Raw genomic sequence first — 23,746 nt, forward strand, 5'->3', positions numbered from 1 at the left:
CTGACTGGCTAAAATATGCAGATGTTAAGCCTCTATTCAAGAAAGGGGATAAAGAGATACCATCAAACTACAGACCGATTTCACTTTTGCCAGCATTCTCAAAAATTTTAGAAAAAGTAATGTACAGGCAGCTGCTCAACCATCTGACCACAAATAACATATTATCAAGAACACAGTTTGGATTTCTGAAGGGTTCTGATATCGAGAAGGCTATTTACACCTACAGTGAAAGTGTACTTAATTCATTAAATAACAAATTACAAGCAGCAGGTATTTTCTGTGATTTGTCAAAGGCATTTGATTGTGTGAACCACAACATCCTTTTAAGTAAATTAGAATTCTATGGTGTCATGGGCAGTGCTGCAAAATGGTTCAAGTCATACCTCACTAACAGGAAACAAAGGGTGTCAGTGCAAGGGACTAGTGAATTAAGTCATCAGTCATCATCAGAATGGGAAGAAATTACATGTGGTGTCCCACAGGGATCCATCGTAGGGCCATTGCTTTTTCTTGTGTACATTAATGATCTCTCATCAGTTACACTGCCAGAAGCAGAGTTCGTTTTGTTTGCAGATGACACAAGTATTGCAATAAATAGTATGTCAAGTGTAGTTCTAGAAAGATCTGCTAATGATATTTTCATGGATATTAATAAATGGTTTAAAGCCAACTCACTGACATTAAACTTCGAAAAGACTCACTATATGCAATTCAGAACCTGTAAGAGGTTTCCACCCAGCATATGCATAAAATACAAAGAAGAGCAGATAGAAGAGGTTGACAGTCTTAAATTCCTGGGATTACAACTTGATTATAAATTCAGTTGGGAAGAGCACACCACAGAACTGCAGAAACGCCTTAACAAATCTGTATTTGCAATTCGAGTGTTAGCAGACAGGTGACATTAAAATGAAAAAGCTTGCATACTTTGCCTACTTTCATTCCATAATGTCATATGGTATAATATTTTGGGGTAACTCTTCAAGTCAAACAAAAGTTTTCAGAGTCCAAAAGCGTGTAATACGTATTATTTGTGGAGTAAATTCACGGACGTCCTGTAGAAACCTCTTCAAAGAACTGGGTATACTAACTACTGCCTCTCAGTATATTTACTCATTAATGAAATTTGTTCTAAATAATATATCTCTTTTTCCAACAAACAGCTCAGTTCATACATACAATACCAGGAACAAAAATGATCTGCACAAGGACTTAAAAGCACTTACTTTAGTTCAAAAAGGGGTCCACTACTCAGGAACACTCATCTTCAATAATTTGCCAGTAAACATAAAAAATTTAGTTACAAATAAAGATCAGTTTAAAAGGAGACTGAAAGACTTACTTGTGGCCAACTCCTTCTACTCCATTGACGAATTTTTTAATAAAAACAAATGATGTATTGTATATATTCATACTATTAGTATTGTTATTTCAGCTTAAAAAAAAATTGACATGTTCCACCTCCACGAGGTTCTCCTCAGCACGGATCTATGAAACGAAAACTAATCTAATCTAATCTAAGTCATTTGTATAAGGTGATCTGCATAAGTGGAACTCCTCGTGCCATCACCGCTTCTAGTGGGGATGTGCTCTTTATATCTAGTCATGAGAGCTCGGCCTGTCTGACCTATGTCATTCTGGAGTGTATAAAATTACTTGTGGTGACTGCCCAAAATTTTACATAGGTCAGACAGGCCGAGCTCGCATGACTAGATATAAAGAGCACATTCCCACTAGAAGCGGTGATGGCATGAGGGGTCCCACTTATGCAGAACACCTTATACAAATGGCTCATGCACCGAGTCCTCTGTCTAATATCGAGTTGCTTCATGCTGAAGTTAAGGGTTCAAAATTGGACATCTTAGAGAAAATGCAGATTTTTAAACACCTGCAGTATGCCAAAGACGATGTCTTTAACGGTTAGCTCCAATTAAAAAACAGAAATTTCTTTGAAGGTTTTGGTCCCTTACTTAATTCTTCACATTAAGTTGCATGACGTGGAAGTTGGTTGATGCAAGTGCATGATGTTGATTGTTCACAGATGGTAACGACACCCCCCCCCCCCCCTCCCCATTTTGGTATGTTTTCCCTCCTATTGTGTTGTGGGTTTGGTTAGCCAAGAAGAACACCATTTGTATTTTCTTATTTCTGTGCGCTTTTAGGAGGTATTTTATGTATCTTCGTTGACTTCTATGTAATTATAAGATTATGGAGCCAAGGTATGTTATAAATCTTTAACGTCTTCTGATTACGGCCTGGTTGGCCACTTAGTATTATGGCGATGTAGCGACTATGGTTGTTTCTGCTGTAGATATTATTAGTGCGGTTTTATCCATTAACAATAACATCCTTAGCATAGCTGTCTTTTTAGTTTAGTTGTAATTTCTGCCTAATTCTATGGCCTCCATATTAGCTGGTGGCTGATTTACCATCCGTGCACAAAGTTTGTCGTGTGTTGCTATTAAATATGTCTTAATTACCACATCATCACTTTTATCATTTGCTCAATCTGCTATTTGTGCAACAACTTTTGGCAATCAGTTAGGTCCCGATCCGTGTTAACTTTGTAATCCTGCTCCCATGCATAAGAAGAGCATTTCCTGGCCGCGTGCATGCACAGTGATTTCGATAGTCGTGCATGTGAGCAGCCTGTGGTGCCTCATTTCAGTGGAGAGTCTGTGACTATCGCAAGTTGGCTGGAGCGAGGCAGCATACACAGTGTTGAGATAAGTAATGTTATTGACTTGGTACATATGTTCCGTGTATTTGTAAAAAAATTTTATGGGATATTACCGCTGTAGGTGTTGATTTTAGCCTTTGACTATGCCTATTTAGGTAAGCTGTTTTATATTTGTTCTGAAGAAGGCGTGGTTACCCACACTGAAACCTAGGTAAACACCAGGTAGTTTGTGCAATCGAGGCGGATTTTTCATAATTATTGTGTGGAGTGACAAATCACAGTACACAATGTGGTGATCCGATGGCAGGGTGTGGGTATGGCAAATGCCGGGTGAACGTCATCTGCCAGCATGTGTGGTGCCAACAGTATAATTCGGAGGTGGTGGTGTTACGGTGTGGTTGTGTTTTTCATGGAGGTGGCTTGCACCCCTTGTTGTTTAGCATGGAACTATCACAGCACAGGCCTACATTGATGTTTTAAGCACCTTCTTGCTTCCCACTGTTGAAAAGCAATTTGGGGATGGCAGTTGCATCTTTCAGCATGATCGAACATCTGTTCATAATGCACGGCCTTTGGCGGAGTGGTTACATGACAATAACATTCCTGCAATGGACTGACCTGGATAGAGTCCTGACCTGAATCCTATAGAATACATTTGGGATGTTTTCGAATGCCGACTTCATGCCAGGCATCACCATCCAACATCGATACCTCTCCTCAGTGCAACACTCCATGAAGAATGGGCTGCCATTCCCCAAGAAACCTTCCAGCACCTGATTGAACTTGAGCCGGTGAGAGTGGAAGCTGTCATCAGGGCTAAGAGGGGACCGACACCATATTGAATTGCAGCATTACTGATGTAGGGTGCCACGAACTTGTAAGTCATTTTCAGCCAGGTGTCCGGATACTTTTAATCACATAGTGTGTATTGCATAAATGGAAAATGCTATTGATGTGTGTTTTTTTCACAGAATGAGTTGGTAGTCAGGGGTTGTTTTGTTAGCTAATCTACAGATTGCAGTAATACTTAGGAAGTGTATTTTTTGTGCACACACACACACACTTTCTTTAAATGGAGCAGTGCCTATTGACATTAACAAACTAAATGTAGGTAAATTATAAAGTCAGTGGTGTTTGTTGCAGGATTCTAGCACAAGCCGTTTACGAGATATTGTATTTTGAAAAGTTCCTGCATTGACCCTTGTACTATACCTGTGGTAGCACACACTAAAGAACAACATAAGTGCATACGCTAGTTATGTGGATTCTGACCAGTTACGAGACAACTGACCATCACAGATTGTGTTCAAAATGACCACCGGTAGCAGCAATACATGCTTCCAGTCTGGTAGGAAACGACTGTGCACATGGACTAGAATTTCATTGAAGATGTCCGATCAGGCTACAATAATAAATCTTTGCATATCATCAGGTGTAGTTAGTATTTCATTGTAGACAGGGTCTTTTAGCTTTCCCCACAAAAAGAAGTCTACAGGTGTAAAATCTGGAGAATGGGCTGGTATAGATACAGGTCTTCTGCATCCAATACAATGATTTGTAAACAATTTGTGAAGGTTTGCTGTAGTACTTCATGCACTACACGCTGAACAGTACCACAAGTTCCTCCTGGTCTTCAGAGGATCATCTTCTAGCACTTGTGGAAGATGGTCTGTTAGGAGGCTGCGATACTTGTGCATGTTTAGTGTTCTTTTTAGAAATCCTGCCGCATAGTTACTAGGTATGATGATGTTATGTTTGCTTGCAATGCAGTTATATCTTCCATGAGTGCACTGTGACTTCCTAGTTATAGTGTGTGACAGTCCAAGCAGTAGGTCATAAGTGGATGGTGGAATTCCCCAATGCAGAAAAAGCTAACATGCTCATGGTGGAGAGTGCAGGAAGAATGCAGTTCATTCTTGTACAGTGTATGTAGCAGGACATCCCAATATATGTCAACCATCTTGGCAATTACTTATCAACCTCTTCAACCAGATACATGTCTCTATTCATCTTTGAGCCATCCCTTGTGATCTGCAGATAGGGGAAATTTAACGAATACTTATTCTCAAATTCTACAATAAATTGGATTTTGCTTGCATAAGATTAAAAGCTTACACTAAAACCAGAACTTTCTCATTATTATACAGATAAATAATGAAAAAATGATCAACATACCTCCACTAAAGGAGAATTTTTTTTTACAAAGGTCTTTGTGTGCACCAAAAAAATTTATTCTCCAAATCATTATAAAAAATATCTGAAAGAATGGTGGAAAGGCTATAGCCCATAGCAAACCAATCTTTCTGCTGACAATTTTTTGGTTGAATGTAAAATGGTTAAAAGAGAGAGGCAGCCTAGTAAGCTTAATCAATCTCACAGCTTGGGCGTACTCAGTTTTTCCGAATTTCACAAACGTTTTTAAGAAAATTCTAAATGGGAGCATTTGCATAGAGATTCTTGATACTGAATGAAGCAAGTACTGCACAACTTGGAAGTTAGAAACTTTTCAAAATGTGCACCACTTCGTAATTGTTTTTTTATGCTGTATGAATGATGAGAAGTTCACAACTCTTTTATCTTGGTAATAAATAAAAACTATTAACTAAGTAGTGAGGACTTTGACAGGCACTGATGGCTGGGTGGATCGGATGATTTGTTTTGTGGAGCTTCTACATCCACATCTACATCTACATCTACGTAGATACTCTACAAACCACCGCACTGTGCATGGTGGAGGGTACCCTGTACCACTGCTTGTCGTTTTCCCTCCGGAGACGGCAATTTTCACATTTTTGTGTTGATCAGAATTAATCGTTTCTTTTTAAATTTTGAATCTAGCAAACATTTTGAGCTATTACAGCAGGTTTGAAGATAATTATTGAAACTGACATAGGATGTTTCAGATATTTTTATTAATAATTTAGAAAATAATTTTTTTACACTCACAAAGACCTTTCTAAAAAAATATCCTTTAGTGCAGGTGTGTTGATAATATTTTGATTATTTATCTGTGTAATTATGATGAAATCTGGTTTTAGCACAAGCCTTTAATTGCCTGCAAGCAAAATCCAATTTATATAGAATTTGAAAATAAGGGTTCTTTAAATTTCCTAGATCTGCAGATCACAACGATGGGCTCAAAGCTGAATATAGACATTCATCATAAGTCAACTGCAGCAGATCTAAGCATTGCAATTGACTCATGTCACCCAGCTAAAGGTTTTACAGAAAAAACAACTTGAGTTATGGGTAAAAAGATTTTTAATAAAATAGACAAGCAGACAATTTCATTTAAAGGCATGGTGGCACATATTTGCATGTCACATTTTTGCCCCTGGTGCAACAAAATGCCTGTAGAAGGGCTAAAGTGCAGATTGGGTTCTGTACAAAGAAAAAACTTAGTTTATTTCTACATGGATGAAAAATTAGATAAATCAGTAATGCAGGCACATACAGGATCAGATGCGGGTTATTATGTGAATATAGTAACTTCCTGGTCTTAAAAGTTGAAAGACTTCCTTTTCACAGCATTGTAATTATGTTGTATCGTGGTATGTGTAAAAAAAAAAAAAAAAAAAAAAAAAAAAAAAAAAAAAAAAAAGATGATGGGCTACACCTGAAATGCTTCCTGAAAATAAAGGAGTTTCATTAACATCTAATGACTACTTTTTGTAGCCTGTCAGCTTTTTAAGAATCATATTACAAAATCATTAAAGATGGTCACATGCATAAGTCGTGACTTCAGTGGTACTTTCAATATTTACAATCATTGTTCTCACCCTGCTCTTTATGAATTGGAAGTCTTACAATAAATTACTGTTTATTTTACATTTACATCTCCCGATATAAAACAAAGGAAATATTGTAACACCATTTATCAAAACCACATCTGGAAGTACTTCATCCAAGTATGTGTGAAACTGAAATATATGACATAATATGCACAAACAAAAGCACTGATGTATCAGCTCTACCTCTGTTTATTCGAAACAGCATTAATACAAGTCCCCACTAAAGAATGTCATGTGACTAGGGCCTCCCGTCGGTTAGACCCCACTGATAGTGCAGAATCCCAAAACCACTAATTGTGTGAGTTAACTTATCTTGTGGCCATTGTTTGTCCATGGTTGCAGACCCCAGATCCATTTTATTATGTTTGGAAGGGTAGTTGAGTTTGGATGTAATAGATGAAAGCTTTGCAGTATGTTTTCATGCATAAGCAACAACACAAGTGAAATATACTGACCTGTTTTAGTGCATCAGTGCTGCCACCTCTGAACTAGGCAAAAACAATACAGAGTCATCTTGAAAATATGCATACATGTACCTTTCATTTTATAAAATTTTGGATAAGGTGTTCTATTGTAGAGTACTATCTCACCTTAGCATCAATAATGTTCTCAGTGAATGAGTTTTTGTGGTTCATGGTGTGGGTTCCTGTAGTCATGTCCTAGTTCATGAACCACGGGCAACGTATGAGTGGCTAAGTAAGTGGTCCCGACAGTCGGGATACCAGTTACTTTGGAATAAGGCTGGGCATCTCGGACATATTCTGAGTCGTGGTCACCTTTGTGCTCATACGGCAAAGACTACCAAATCCACCGGTTAGTCCCTCAGCCGTTAGGGGTAAAACTCAATGGGACTTGGGGCAAGTAAGGCTAGCAACCTGCTTCCCTGGTACTTTAAATATGATGCTGGCAACAATCAGAGCAAAATGCCTCGGACCTTTGGAGGTGACGGAGTCCCACCTCTAACTGACAAACCAGGGACTCCTAAGATACGACTTGGCAAACAAATGGTAATGAGATGGGGAGCTATTAATATCAATGGGGGCTACTCTGGGAAGAAGGCAGAGCTGGCAGAGGCTGCAAGCAAGATGGGGCTGGACGTTTTAGCTGTTAGTGACGTTCGGGTAAGGGGTGAGAAAGAAGAGGAAGTGGGAGAATACAAGGTCTACCTGTCAGGAGTCAAAGCAGGAATAGCACAATGGGGTGTAGGGCTTTACATCAGGAAAGAAATGGAACCCAGCGTAGTTGCAATAAGGTATGTAAACGAATGACTGATTTGGATAGATTTGACAGTGTCTAGCAAGAAAATTAGGATTGTGTCAGTATATTCACATTGTGAAGGGGCAGATCAAGATAAGATGGATAGTTTTTATGAGGCACTCAGTGATGTAGTTGTTAGAGTAAAGGACAAGGACAGTGTTCTGCTCATGGGTGATTTTAACGCCAGGATTGGAAATCGAACAGAAGGGTATGAAAAGGTTATGGGTAAATTTGGAGAGGATATGGAGGCCAACAGGAACGGGAAACAACTCTTGGATTTCTGTGCCAGTATGGGCTTAGTAATCACAAACTCCTTTTTTAAACATAAAAACATTCACCGGCATACTTGGGAAGGCAGGGGAACCAGATCTGTCATTGACTATATAATAACAGATCAGGAATTCAGGAAGGCTGTGAGGGACACACGTGTATTCAGGGGATTCTTTGATGACACTGATCATTATTTAATCTGCAGTGAAATTGGGATTGTGAGGCCGAAAGTGCAGGAGGTCAGGTCCATATGTAGGAGGATAAGAGTGGAGAAACTTCATGATAAGGAAATCAGGCACAAGTACATAACAGCGATTTCAGAAAGGTACCAGTTAGTTGAATGTGGTCAGTTACAGTCATTGGAAAAGGAATGGACAAGGTACAGGGACGCAGTACTAGAAGTGGCTAAAGAATGTCTTGGAACAATAGTGTGTAAAAGTAGGAGGAAGCAAACAGCTTGGTGGAATGACACAGTCAAGGCAGCCTGTAAAAGGAAAAAGAAGGCGTATCAAAAATGGCTACATACTAGAACTCAGATAGACAGAGAAAGTTATGCTGAAGAAAGAAACAAAGCCAAACAGATAATTGCAGCATCCAAGAAGAAATCTTGGGAAGACTTTGGAAACAGGTTGGAGACCATGGGTCAAGCTGCTGGAAAACCATTCTGGAGTGTAATTAGCACTCTTCGAAAGGGAGGTAAGAAGGAAATGACAAGTATTTTGGACAGGTCAGGAAAACTGCTGGTGAATCCTGTGGATGCCTTGGGCAGATGGAGGGAATATTTTGAAGAGTTGCTCAATGTAGGTGAAAATACGATCAGTAATGTTTCAGATTTTGAGGTAGAATGGGATAGGAATGATGATGGAAATAGGATCACATTTGAGGAAGTGGAGAAAATGGTCAATAGATTGCAGTGCAATAAAGCAGCTGGGGTGGATGAAATTAAGTCGGAACTCATCAAATACAGTGGAATGTCAGGTCTTAAATGGCTACACAGGATAATTGAATTGGGCTGGGAGTCGGGACAGGTTCCATCAGACTGGACAAAAGCAGTAATCACACCAATCTTTAAACATGGAAACAGAAAAGATTGTAACAACTACAAAGGTATCTCTTTAATCAGCGTTGTGGGTAAAATCTTCTCAGGCATTGTTGAAAGGAAAGTGCGAGTATTAGTTGAGGACCAATTGGATGAAAATCAATGTGGGTTTAGGCCTCTTAGAGGTTGTTAGGACCAGATCTTTAGCTTACGGCAAATAATGGAGAAGTGTTATGAGTGGAACAGGGAATTGTATCTATGCTTTATAGATCTAGAAAAGGCATATGACTGGGTTCCTAGGAGGAAGTTATTGTCTGTTCTGTGAGATTATGGAATAGGAGGCAAACTTTTGCAAGCAATTAAAGGTCTTTACATGGATAGTCAGGCAGCAGTTAGAGTTGATGGTAAATTGAGTTCATGGTTCAGAGTAGTTTCAGGGGTAAGACAAGGCTGCAACCTGTCTCCACTGTTGTTCATATTATTTATGGATCATATGTTGAAAACAATAGACTGGCTGGGTGAGATTAAGATATGTGAACACAAAATAAGCAGTCTTGCATATGCGGATGACTTAGTTGTGATGGCAGATTCGATTGAAAGTTTGCAAAGTAATATTTCAGAGCTAGATCAGAAATGTAAGGACTATGGTATGAAGATTACCATCTCCAAAACGAAAGTAATGTCAGTGGGAAAGAAATATAAACGGATTGAGTGCCAAATAGGAGGAACAAAGTTAGGACAGGTGGACGGTTTCAAGTACTTAGGATGCATATTCTCACAGGATGGCAACATAGTGAAACAACTGGAAGCGAGGTGTAGCAAAGCTAATGCAGTGAGCACTCAGCTACGATCTACTCTCTTCTGCAAGAAGGAAGTCGGTACCAAGACTAAGTTATCTGTGCACTGTTCAATCTTTCGACCAACTTTGTTGTATGGGAGCAAAAGCTGGGTGGATTCAGGTTACCTTATCAACAAGGTTGAGGTTACGGATATGAAAGTAGCTAGGATGATTGCAGGTACTAGTAGATGGGAACAATGGTAGGAGGGTGTCCACAATGAGGAAATCAAAGAAAAACTGGAAATGAACTCTATAGATGTAGCAGTCAGGGCGAACAGGCTTAGATGGTGGGGTCATGTTACACGCATGGGAGAAGCAAGGTTACCCAAGAGACTCATGGGTTCAGCAGTAGAGGGTAGGAGGAGTCGGGGCAGACCAAGGAGAAGGTACCTGGATTCGGTTAAGAATGATTTTGAAGTAATAGGTTTAACATCAGAAGAGGCACCAATGTTAGCACTGAATAGGGGATCATGGAGGAATTTTATAAGGGGGGCTATGCTCCAGACTGAACGCTGAAAGGCATAATCAGTCTTAAATGATGATGATGATGATGATGTGAATGAGTTTGGGTTTCAGGAGAGATGCTCTACTGAGAATGCCTTTTCCATGTTCACTCACCAAATTTTACAAGCATTGAGTAATAAAATAGTGGCAGTTGATATTTTCTGTGACCTATCTATGATATTTGACTGTTTGGATTATAGTATTCTCCCAGATAAATTGAAATTTTATGGGATTGATGGTGTAACCAACCAGTGAATAATGTCATATTTAACCAAAATAATGCACAAAAATGTACTTAGGAATCCAGCCAATATAGTTCGGGGACATAATTCTGACGGGGGGGGGGGGGGGGGGGGGGGGAATCGTGCATGGGGTTCTCCAAGACTCAGTCTTAGGTCCACTGCTGTTTCTCGTATCTGTAAACAATCTTCCATGTGATATACAGTAAGCAGAAGGAGTTCTTTTTGCAGATGACACTACTATTGTAATCAATCCAAACATACATATAGCAACAGAAGGAATGGTAAACAACGTTCTTAAAGGTGTCATTGACTGTTTTTCTGTGATTGATTCTGCCCAAGATTTTAAAAAGACTTGACATATTCAGTTTTGCACCTCTAGGGGTATTACACAAATGATAGGTGTAACACATGGTGAGGAAATAATAAATATGGTTGAAACTTCAGAATTTTTAGGTATCCATATTGATAAGAATTTAAACTGGAAAAAGCACATTTTGGAACTCCTAAAACAACTTAGTTCAGGCACATTTGCACTTAGAATAATTGCAAACCTTTAGGAAGAGAGAAATCAGTAAGTTGACATATTTTGCATATTTTCATTCAATAATGTCATATGGAATAAAGTTCTGAGGGAACTTGTCATTAACAAAGTAAGTGTTAGTTGCTCAAAAATGTCCTGTAAGAATATTATGTGGTGCTTACTTATGATCATCCTGTAGACATCTGTTTAAGGAACTGTGCATTCTGACTACTGCTTCACAGTATATTTATTCCCTCATTAATTTTGCTGTAAATAATCCACTACAGTTCAAAAGGGACAATGATGTACTCGTACATTACAATACCAGAAGTCTTTAGTACAAAAATTAGTACACAATGCTGCAACAAAAATTTTTGATCACTTACTCAGTGATGATGGTCGAAGTAGAGAGGATATAAAATGTAGACTGGCAATGGCAAGGAAAGTGTTTCTGAAGAAGAGAAGTTTGTTAACATCGAGTATAGATTTAAGTATCAGGAAGTCGTTTCTGGAAGTATTTGTATGGAGTGTAGCCATGTATGGAAGTGAAACGTTGGCGATAAATAGTTTAGACAAGAAGAGAATAGAAGCTTTCAAAATGTGGTGCTACAGAAGAATACTGAAGATTAGATGGGTAGATCACATAACTAATGAGGAGGTATTGAATAGAATTGGGGAGAAGAGGAGTTTGTGGCACACCGTGACAAGAAGAAGGGACCGGTTGGTACTACATGTTCTGAGGCATCAAGTGATCACAAATTTAGCATTGGTGGGCAGCGTGGAGAGTAAAAATCGTAGAGGGAGACTAAGAGATGAATACACTAAGCAGATTCAGAAGGATGTAGGTTGCAGTAGGTACTGGGAGATGAAGAAGCTTGCACAGGATAGAGTAGAATGGAGAGCTGCATCAAACCAGTCTCTGGACTGAAGACCACAATGACAACAACTCAGTGATATAAAATGTCTGACAGACAACTAAGTAAAATTTGTAAACAAACTGAGGAAGTTTATGTTTGACAACTCCATCTATTCATTAGAAGAATTTCTGGGGTGAAGGAAAAGGATATGAAGTTTAGGGAAGGGGGTAGAATTCGGAAAAGTCAGTGCAAACCCAGGGTCAGAGGAGACTTACCAGATGCCTGTCTGTTTAGCCTCCCATGACCCAGAGTGCTTAGTGACTTTTCCAAAATATACATCTTTTCCTAAACCTCATCAGTCCATTTCCTCCACCTCTCTTCCTTCCCCTTTAACACTTCTGCCAGACTTTTAATGCAGAATGGTAGTTGAAGCAACACATGGTAGACATTCTGTATTGGAAATCTTCAGGGAATTCAATCTTCCAAGATCCACAGTGTCAAGAGTCAGAAGAAGGTGCCACTGGCTCCGAAAGCTTGCAAACTCTAATACCTTTTATGTTTTTTTTCCTGCTGCTGCGTGGTGAGTAGATTTTTTTGTCTCTCCATTTACATTGTATTTTCAAAAGTTGACTCTTTTTGTTGGCATGTAGAAGAATTTCTGGTATTGTAATGTGTAAAAGATGGTGGGTAGGAATTACTTACTCACACCTGTATATCTTTTCCTTAAAAAGTCGAATAAAATAAAAACGTTAGAAATGTTCAACATGTAACCATATGCATAAATTGCTACTCATCATATAGTGGAGATGCTGAGCATCTGCCCTCCATGTAACCTTCATCACTTCACAGAGCACCACCCCTACCCTACTATCCCTCCCCCTCCCCACCCCAGCGTCCTCCTTACACCCACCCAATCGCCACTCCCATCATGCACTGGTGTTGCTCCTCGCAGTGTGACTTCGGTTGCCTGAGACTGCAGTCATGTGTATGCGAGTTGCATTTGCGCGTGCGTGTGTGTGTGTGTGTGTGTGTGTGTGTGTGTGTGTGTGTGTGTGTGTGTGTGTGGTGTCTACTTTTGACGAAGGCCTTACTGGCTGAAAGCTTAATTTGTGACAGTCTTTTTATTATGCATATCTGTGACTCAGCATCTCTGCTGTATGGTGAGTAGCAACTTTCATTCTCAGTATTCTTATGATCCATCCTAGATTTTTCATTGTTTGATCAAATGTACAAATTCATTTATGATGTGAATGTAAAAGTGACTCATTTCACATTGTTATAATTTACTGTGCAAACTGATCCATGGAACCTGAAACTAACTAACTAAGCATACTGTTCCAGGACTGTCCCTACAACTTGTCCCCCTTTAGCTGAGGCTGCTTCTTTTATTCTTGTGTCAAACAAACCCTATGTCACAATTATGATGTGTCTAAATGATCCTGTGGACACCCTTACAAACTACTGTTTCTGGTTGCGTACATATAACTTTTATAATACATTTTGATCCTTTGCCCAGTAACATAAAATGTCTAACAGGTAGTGAAACATGTTTTTAATCTAAATTAAAATCATTTCTCCTGGATAACTCCCTCTATCCCATTGACAAATTGCTACTTAAAAACTGGTAGCCAGTAAAAAGAAAAAGAAAAAATTGTTTTCAAGTGTAGTTGCATGAGTGGGAATAAAATTATAATGTATTTATTAATGTTAACACTAATCCTGTAAACTGACTTGTTCCACATCATTTCAATAAAAGAATCAGTCAAATGATCTGTGGAAGACATAACTAACCAACAAACAGTTTGAACTGGGCTGAAAGAGCTGAACTGTCCTAACAGATACATTCATTGTACATCCCCATTGATTTTAGCATTCCCTGTTGCTTGTATGTTAGCACTGACAACTCTTTGCAAAAGTTAGCACTGACAACTCTGTGCAAAAGCTGCTGCTCTTGGTTGTTACATGAAGGACATCGACCACTGCATTGTCTATGATGAGAGATAATGTATGAGATTAGGTAATCCAACACACTCTTGACACTGTGGATCTCGGAATATTTAATTCCCTAATGATTTCCAATACAGAATGTCCCATGTGTGTAGCTCCAACTACCATTCTGAATTCAAAGTCTGTCAATTCCTGCAGTGTGGCTGTTATCATGTTGGAAATCTTTTCATGTGAATTACCCGAGTGCAAATGACAACTCTGCCAATGCACTTCCCTTTTATACCTTGTGTATGTGATACTAACGCTATCTGAATGTGATAATGTTGCTATCCCATGACTACATTTTATCAGAGGATTACAAAACTGAAATGGGATTTTGTCTAGGTGAGAGCTTATATGTATCTTTATCAATTTTTGGGATTAATTAGTAGTAATTAAAACATATTTTTAAGTAAAACCAGTCATCAGAATTGAGGTATTTGGCCTCATGCTTGCTTTGAATACCTCAATTGTTTCAAAAGATTTTTCTAAGAAAAAGTTTAAAAATCAAGATGAGAAATCCTCTCATATCAGGCTTTGCAGGGTTGTTTCACGGATATTAGCCCCCACAAGATCTGTTACATCACTGCGAACAGAGGTGGCTCAGACTTCCAATAAATGTTAATATTAACAATCCTGCCTGAGGAACATATACAACTGAGCATTATAGCAGAGATTGAAAATACTGCTTCAGTTGTAAGGTTCTTTTTATTTTTCAGAAGTTAAAACACAATCCGTTTTTGGCTCTTACATGCACATCATCATGTATTATAATGAAAATAAACAAGAAATCGGAGCTAAATAATAGCTTTTACACACAGTAGTACTCATAAAAAAGCAAAAAAGAAGTTCCACATAACATTATAGAAAACAGCAGTTGGGCAAGGTGTGGTAAAACATAAATCAATGGCAAAGTGACACAAGACAATACTACGGATGACTGCCTGGGTAAAGAAATAAGCAATGAACACCAGGACACTTACACTTCGTGCTGTGACTCCAAGAGCTGCAGTGGATTAGCATTGGATGCAGTTTATCACCAGCGAGCGCAGGGCATGGAGTAGTGTACACAGAGGGGTAACCAAACTGGTAAACCACAGTGGCAAAAGCACTGCTGTCTGTTGATGAGAAGAGCGACATGGGGCAAACTAGCCTGGCCATTCACAATTTGAATTAGTGATTTACATTCAAAATAAAAAAGCATTACATAGAAAGTTACATAAAAAGCTTTAAAAGTACAGTATGAGTGGTAAAGGAACATACTAAATGGGGGCAGTACAGAACTATAGTCAAACTAAAGGGAAGCCATTGACATAAAATTTATGTGTAAACCATAAAACACAATGAAATTTTTTTCCTTTTCCACGAGTGGCATGCAAGTTTTTAAGGCCAATTATGAACGCTATTAATGCCCCAGATTACTTATTGGCTTATGAATTGCAAAGTTTCCTCAGTAAGCATTATTTTTTTCCAAGATCATCATGCCATTAAGAATAGAGAGGAGTTCATTACACACCTCAAACATGTGACTGTAACCAGCGATACAAATCAAGCAAGTCTGGAGATCATAAGCACGTATACAAATATCCCAATTAAAGAGGTGATTCCTATTATTGAATCCAACTTACGGCTGTAGTCTTGTCTAGATTCACAATAAGTTAATGAATTCCTTTGTTTGCTCAGAACTGTTGTGGACCTTGATTACTTTGCCTTCAAAGACACCATGTATGGGCAAACTGATGGGTTAGCCATGGGATCCCCAACTGCCAGTACATTAGCTAACATTTACATCAATCACATTGAACATAAGTTTTTTTAAACACACCCAACACCTTCAATGAGTACTATGTTATAAAAGATATGTCGATGACATCATACATTTGTACAATGAGACTGATGGCCAGCTGCATCTTTCCAACATAACTTTAACAAAATGCACCCCAAGATTCAGTGTATGATAGAATACCAATCTGGCTTTACAGTCCCATTTTTGGATTTGGAAATTACATTACAGGACAGTAAAGTTCAGTCTAATATATTTAGGAAACCAACTATGACTAACTCTAATATTAGTTGTTCTTCAGCTCATCTAAAGCAGCAAAAAATGGCTACTGTTTGTTCAGTGCTTTACCATGTGGCTAGAGTCCCTCTCTCAAAACAAAACTACCAGCATGAGCTGGATATCATTAAATTTATGGCACATGCTAATGGTTACCAGCCAGATGTTGTTGATGTTCTTCACCAGCAAGTCCAATTGAAAGCCATTTCTAACAGTTGGCACTGTACTGCCCTATAATCTACGAGGCATTAAATTTTTTTGCAGGACCCCATTCATAGGTGCTATATCTGATAGGATCATCAAATGGCATAGAAAAGAGAGAATTATACCCACATTCTATAACCCACTCTCCATAAGGTCGGGCACCTATTGAAGACAATTGCTATGCACAATTGGGTGTCTATAGCATCCAGTGTAGCGAGTGTTCTTCCGCCTACATAGGCCTCTCCCGTGGCATACAGTTCAGAGAGCATAAGTACCTTAGCAATCCTAAATCTGCCCTCAGTAAGCACCTGAAGGCTCATAATCACTCCATTTCAGATACAAACATGAATTGCAGTATTCTACATATTCAATGTAAGGGCCCAGTTTTACATATTTTAGAGGAAATAGAAATTATCTGCAGAATTAACCATGATCCTTCGGCCATTTTGAATTAACAAACTTCACTCAAGCACACCGTCTTGCTGAGTAACTTTTCTTTTTTGAGGCAGCGTCCAGCCTTGTTTTCTTATCCTTCTGGTTTTTGATTATTGTACGTCAAAAATGTATATTTCTTATCTGGGTCAGTGTTTTCGCCATTGCTTTGATGGCCCTTAATTAGGCATAGCTACTATATGGCATGTGTCTATCCCCTATTGTGAGGACTGCAAGGTCCACCCAGTTTATTTTACATAGCTGTAAAATGCCCTCTTTCAATAGAAGTTTGCATATTTTTCATTCTTCATTCTTTATTCTATGACTATGATGAATTATTGTGCACTGTTATCTGTGTCCTCACTAAATTAAAATTTGCCTGTCTCTCATGATGTAAAATTTGTCTCAGGTCTTATCGTAGATAACTCTCATTGAGTCGTTGGCTTTTAGTTAACAGGTTTTAAACTGATCCTGCTGTTCACGCATACCTTTAGTGCTATTGCTGCTAGCTATTAATTGGTATAGTAGTTTTCAACAGTGTGGACTGTAAGGTTTTGTTGCTTTCCATTTTGTTCAGTAGCAAGATGCTTTTTAATAGGAGTGGCGCAAATGTATGTTCTTTTAATTCATGACTGTGGTGTATTATTACATGTTGTGATATATATCCCTATTAAATTAAAAACTTGCATGCCATTCATGGAAAGGGAAAAATTTTCATTTCGTTTTATGGTTTACACACAAATTTTACATCACCGGCTTCCAGTTAGTTTTACTACAGCTCTATATTGCCCCTGTTCAGTAGGTTCCATTATCTCTCATAATGTACTTTTAACGCCTTTCATGTAACTCTCTATGTAATGGTTGTTTTAATTTTGAATATAAATCACTAAGTCAAATTGTGAATTGCCAGGCTAGTTGGCCCTGCATTGTTCTTCCTGTCAACAGATGGCAGTACTTTTGCCACTCTGGTTTACCAGTTTTCTTCCCGCTTTGCGTACACTACTCTGTGCTCTGGGCTTGTTGGTGATACACTGCGTCCTGTACTCGTCCACTGCAGTGCTCGGGGTCACAGCACAAAGTGTAAGTGTCCGGGTGTTCATTGCATATTTTTTTATTCAGACAGTCGTCCATTGTATTGTCTGGTGTCACTAGCCCAACTGCTGTTTTCTAAAATGTTATATAGAACTTCTTTTTTGCTTTTTCGTGTGTACTATTGTGTGTAAAAACTATTATTAGCTCCAGTCTCTTTTTTATTTTCAGTATAATATCTGATTATGGTCATGTAAGAGCCCAAAACTGATTGTGATTTTACTACTGAAAATAAAAAGAATATTACAACTGAAGCAGTGTTTTCAACCTCTGCTAAAATATTAACACTGTTTGGCAGGATTTCTAAAAAGAAAACTAAAAGCAAATATTTTCATGTTACAACGAGAGCTGAAGTAATAAATATAAATAAAATGACTAGTATGAATAGAGGTGACAGATTTCAAGCAATCTTCTGTTGCAACCAGAAATGTCTTTTATGCAGGGTAGGCCAAAGTGGAAAAAAAGTCCTGGAAGTAGATAAAATTCTGTTAGAACTACTGATAGCCATGGGAGATCCAGCCATGACTAAACTATTTCATTCATGAGCAACATGTGTGAGACAGGCAAAATACCCTTAGTCTTCAAGAAGAATTTAATACCGTAATTCAAATTCCAAAGAAAGCAGGTGCTGACAGGTGTGAAAATTATCAAACTACCAGTTTAATAAGTTATGGTTACAGAATATGAAAATGAATTCTTTACAGAAGAATGGAAAAACTGGTAGAAGATGACCTCAGGGGAGATCACTTTGGATTCCAGAGAAATGTAGAAACACGTGAGGCAATACTGACTACACGACTTCTCATAGAAGATAGGTTAAAGAATGGCAAACCTATGTTTATAACATTTGTAGACTTAAGGAAAGCTTATGACAATGTTGACTGGGATACTCTTTCAAATTCTAAAGGTGATATGGGTAAAATACAGAGAGCGAAAGGCTATTTACAGTTCGTACTGAAACCAGATATCAGCAACAAAAGTTGATGGGCGCGACAGGGAAACAGTGATGGAGAAGGGAGTGAGACAGTGTTGTAGCCTATCCCCAGTGTTATTCGAATCTGTATATTGAGGAAGCAGTAAAGGAAACCAAATAAAAATTTGGAGTAGGATTTAAAATTCACAGAAAATAAATAAAATCTATGAGATTTGCCGATGACATTGTCATTCTGTAGGAGACAGCAAAGGACTTGGAAGAACAATTGAATGGAATGGACATTGTCTTGAAAGGATGATATAAGATGAACATCAACAAAAGCAAAATGAAAGTAATGGAATATCAGGATGTATACACTCTGGGACAACCGGGAGATCCAGGAAAAACTTGTTAATTTTTTTATCCGGGAGAAAACTGGGAAAAATCCGAGCATTTTCTAGCATTGTTTTAGTCTTTCATTAATTTTTTGTAATTTTGACTGATAAGAACAGATAAACAGTAAAATGTGTCAAAGGCTTTAGCACGAAAGCCGTGAAATACTTCATAACAGCAAACTGCTTCCGATGAGCGTGACATCACAACTGTTCACATTAAGTATGTTTTGAGCAGTTGCCAGTGGGCTCATGCGCATGTGAAGTTGAGTTACATATGAGCAGTGCCTTCTCCCACTTCTGGCTACCTGAAGTGTGGGTGCAGCATTAGCAAGAAGCAGTCACGGTACATAGAAAATTTTTGTGGTGCGCCCGACCTGCCAGATTTGCACATGCGCAGAGCAGTCTGGGTTTTAGTGGGGAGGGTGCTAGTGACCCGCATTTACATTTATTGATTTTTGCTGTTTCCTGATGTCATATTTCCTCTTCATTTACAATTCACATGTCAAATGAAAACAAAAGGGATTTCTGTGGCTGGGAGCTATCAAGTGAATACATTCACATAATTATGGAAGGCTGTTTATTCGTTTCAGTTTCCTGATTTTATTTAATTTCCATGGTTTTGGTAGACAAGCATTAATCACCTTGCACAATAGTGAGGTTATTTTTATCAATTTGCTAAGTAAATTTGGCTTTTATTAATCTTTTCTGCAGATGCAGTCAATTTATAAGAAACAAAGAGTTTCATTCCACACTATTGACTAGTTTCAACTGTTCACTGAAATTCAAGTGCACATTTTTATCATCTGCCACATATGGCATTATGCCATAATAAAGAATCAAACATGAGACAATACAGTACTGCTGCTCCAAGAAAATTTGCATTCCGAAAAGTGCACCGAAAAGCTTAATATCAGGTTAGGGCCTACTTCATCGTGAATCTGGACATACGAATGTGTCCTTCAAGCTGAATTATGCATTTTAGTATGGTTTACAAAATTCCTATGCTCTTGGAGTATCCTCTGATGTCTTATTTCTTTTATGACGTCATGTAAGATCTCTTAAAGCTGTACGTGTATGAACATATGGGCTTCCTATATCATCGTAGCTGCCCACACACAGTAACGCCTATTTTCGGCACTCTCTGGCAGCTGCTGAAATGAACCCATGTCTAAGAAGTCTGGGGAAAATATTGCGAATGGTTCTTCGAAAAGCATTATTTTCAAAGGAAATTTTCTTTTACACAAAGTGAACTATATTGTGTGTGAGAATGTGCAATGAATTTCTTAAATCACAGAGCATTTGAATCAAACTTAAAACTTTCATGACCAGCCACTTAGAATAATTTTCAGCCCAGAAGATCTGACATAATGTCAAACACTAAAGAAAAACCAATATTGCATGTGAAAGCCTAGCTTCTCTTTTATTAATCTTCAAGACCAATATTATACTTGTAAGCTTAGCTTTTCTTGTATTGGCTGACTACATCACGTGTCCTATGCTCTGAGTATCTGCTGTGATTGGCTGATGAAATCACATGACATGAGCTATGATTGGCTTTCAATAGTGCATTGCAATGTCTGTTTCAAGTCTTTGGAAACTAACGTGGAATTGGAATTTATACTTTCGTAATATGAAAATACGCAGCGTACATGTTGCTGCACATCAAAGATCTTTCCAAAATGTGTTTTATTTTCCCCTCGCTGAGTTTTGTTTTCTAGAGTGCAGAGAAGTTCTCACTGGTGTATAAAACCTTTACCATTCAAAGGATTGATGGTTTTAAAGCTCTGAGGGAAAGTACACTGTCGCTTATCATGGAAAAAGTGTATTTTCACCTTGGAAGATGTATTTTTTCATGTGGAAAAAAGTGAGTTTTTAACCGGGAGACCCAGGAAAAATCAGGGAATTTTTTTATCTTGTGCGCGTACACACCCTGAATATAGTCAAATGAAATCAGGTGATGCCGAGGAAATTAGATTAGGAAATGAGGCACTCAAAGTAGAAGATGAGTTTTGCTATTTGGGGAGCAAAATAACTGATGTGGTTGAAGTAGATATGATATAAAATGTAGATTTGCAATGGCAAGAGACACATTTTTGAAGAAGATAAATTTATTAACATCAAATGTAGATTTAGGTGTTAGGGATTTAAGTGTAGTAAATCCTTTCTGAAAGTATTTGTCTGGAGTGTAACCAGAAGTGAAACATGGATGATAAACAGTTTAAACAAGAAGAGAATAGAAGCTTTTGAAATGTGGTGTTACAGAAGAATGCTGAAGATAAGATGGGTAGATCATGTAACTAATGAGGAGGTGCTGAATGGAATTTGCGAGAAAAGAAATTTGTGGTGCAACCTTACTAAAAGAAGGGATTGGTTGGTAGACACATTCTGAGACATCAAGGGATTGCCAATTTAGCACTGGAGGGAAGTGTGGAAGGTAAAAATATAGATGGAGGCTAACAGATGACTACAATAAGCAGATTCAGAAGAATGTAGGGTGCAATACTTACTCGCAGATGAAGTGGTTTGCACAGAGTAGAGTAGCATGGAGAGCTGGATCAAACCAGTCTTCAGACTGAAGACCACGACAACAGCAACAACAACAATAACAATAACAATACAACAAAGGCCCAAAGCACTACTGTAGTAACCTAATTGAATACAAAGCAAACAACTGAAATTCTGAAAGAACAGAACACTTTGTTGAAGCTGCAGGATTATTTATAACATTCTTTCTTGAAGTGTTTCCCATCTTTGTTGATACATTTCATCAAATGACCTGGGATACTGAGGCATACTTGTTTACAAACAAGCAGTGTCTTAAAAAAGTGTTGTAAATTGCTTTTTTCATTTTCTCATGTTTGTGGTTTTGTAGCATACTCTTTATCTTTAAGATAACCCCAAAAGAACAAAACCAGTGCTGTAGGGTCAGGAGATACGGGTCACATTTCTATTACCCCTCACCATCCAATAACTTTCCCACTAAATACCTCATCAATGTAGTTTTGTGTAGCTGTTGCGTGATGTGGTGGACCTCCATCATATTGAAAGTAAAGTGAGTTGAAGTTATCCTAGGTTATTTGTAACCCTAGAATGACATAGCGCTCTGGCACCTGTATTTATAATCATTACAAACAAACATGATTATCTTAGCATTTTCAATGAGTTGCAATAAGTTATTACTTTTGGCACACCCTGTATTACATCAGAATCAGTTTCTGTTACATACAATTTTAGGTTATACTTTTCAAAGGAATTTTGTCAGAAGCAATTGTTTAGATGTTAAGTTGAGTCATCACAGCAATCTCAAACTTGTGAAAAGAAGGCAAGTACAGTAGAATTATATCACATGTGGGAACTGGACACCAAAATCTGAATTAAAAGTTACAATTTTTAAGATAATAAAGAATAATGCCAACATTGCTCAGTATCACACAGTAATTAAAATAAGACCAGGGAAATTTTTCCGGTATTCTGAAAGCAAACACCCTATAAATGATTTCAGATAGAGAGAAGTATGCATTGTAACATGTATCAGTGTATTCCATTAATGAAATAACACTTTCCATTTAAACCATGGAAACTACAGTTTGTAATATCAACAATACTGTATATGCTCACAATCTATTTAATTTCACCAGAGAAAAATTAATTCTAGTCTCACTCATTTCTTCTGAAACACGTTTCACGATGTTAAAACATTAATTTATTGGATTCATGATCACAGAGTCCTACTTTGTACGTACTTTTCAGTACACTAAAATTGGAGAGGTTATGAAACAGATTGTTGTTTGAAAGGGTTATGAAATAATTGCATATGTTAGACTGTTGAAAATATGTGCCAGTGTATGTTCAGGACTTCTGAATAGGATTTCACTGAAATCATTGAATGTAATTGCTTTTAACTGATTTCATCCCCATTGGATCCATCCAGTTAATTTAAATAAATTGAATTCACTTGGTGTAAAGTATTTATGGAAATTTTGGTTGTATCTATTATAAAGAGTGTGAAAATGGCAGCTCATGAGAAAAATGTTACTTAGTGCATTACAGATTGGTGACAGTTCATCAATAGTTTTTCAAAACATTGTCAGCTGATATTTGCACAACAAGGACATTATTAACTATCAGAGAATTATGCCAAATGTTGTTTTGTATAGTTGAAAGAACTAGAAATGTCAACATATGATAACCATGTGGTATTTGTGATTCCTTGTAGTGTCTTTTGTTACATCCGTATGGTCATATAAACATCTGTTAGTGTGTGATTTCTGAACACTTTCTGAAATATCGTATTTTACCACATGATTATAAAATCTCTGTGTTCACAGCAAGCATACACTTTGGATTCCAAGTCCTGCTCCTGTTATTCATAACCCAACAAAACTGGAACTTTTGTCTGCAAAATCATTATCAAAATCTGTAAGAAGATTAACTTTCAATGCCACAGGTAGGAGAAATAAAACTAAGATGAAGTACATTTTTAAGAGGTTTTGAACATTTCTGCAATGTACGAATGGCCATTTTGCATGATGAAAACATTCAGTTTAAGTATGGTATATGGTCGAGTGGTAGCATTTCTGATAAACATTTAAAATTTGTTGGTCATTTTAGTTATCTCAATCAACATTGAGAAATTGAATTCTCCTACAGAGAGAGTTTGAACTGTTTTC

The 23,746-nt window shown here is 37.8% G+C and overlaps 1 protein-coding gene across 4 annotated transcripts in view; it reads left to right on the forward strand.

The window, feature by feature from the left end:
* The window catches only part of LOC126262474 (endoplasmic reticulum metallopeptidase 1-like), a 254,455-nt gene that overhangs the window by 217,917 nt on the left and 12,792 nt on the right, over positions 1-23,746 (forward strand). For all 4 annotated transcript variants that reach the window (XR_007546733.1, XM_049959136.1, XM_049959137.1 and 1 more), the window contains one exon: positions 23,405-23,523. Coding sequence is in view for 3 of the 4 variants with exons in the window: in XM_049959136.1 (XP_049815093.1) it covers positions 23,405-23,523 (119 nt within the window). In the remaining variant the exon portion in view is untranslated. The remainder of the gene's footprint in view (positions 1-23,404; positions 23,524-23,746) is intronic.

The sequence above is a fragment of the Schistocerca nitens genome, chromosome 6 (genome assembly GCF_023898315.1).
Source record: "Schistocerca nitens isolate TAMUIC-IGC-003100 chromosome 6, iqSchNite1.1, whole genome shotgun sequence".
Taxonomy (NCBI): domain Eukaryota; kingdom Metazoa; phylum Arthropoda; class Insecta; order Orthoptera; family Acrididae; genus Schistocerca; species Schistocerca nitens.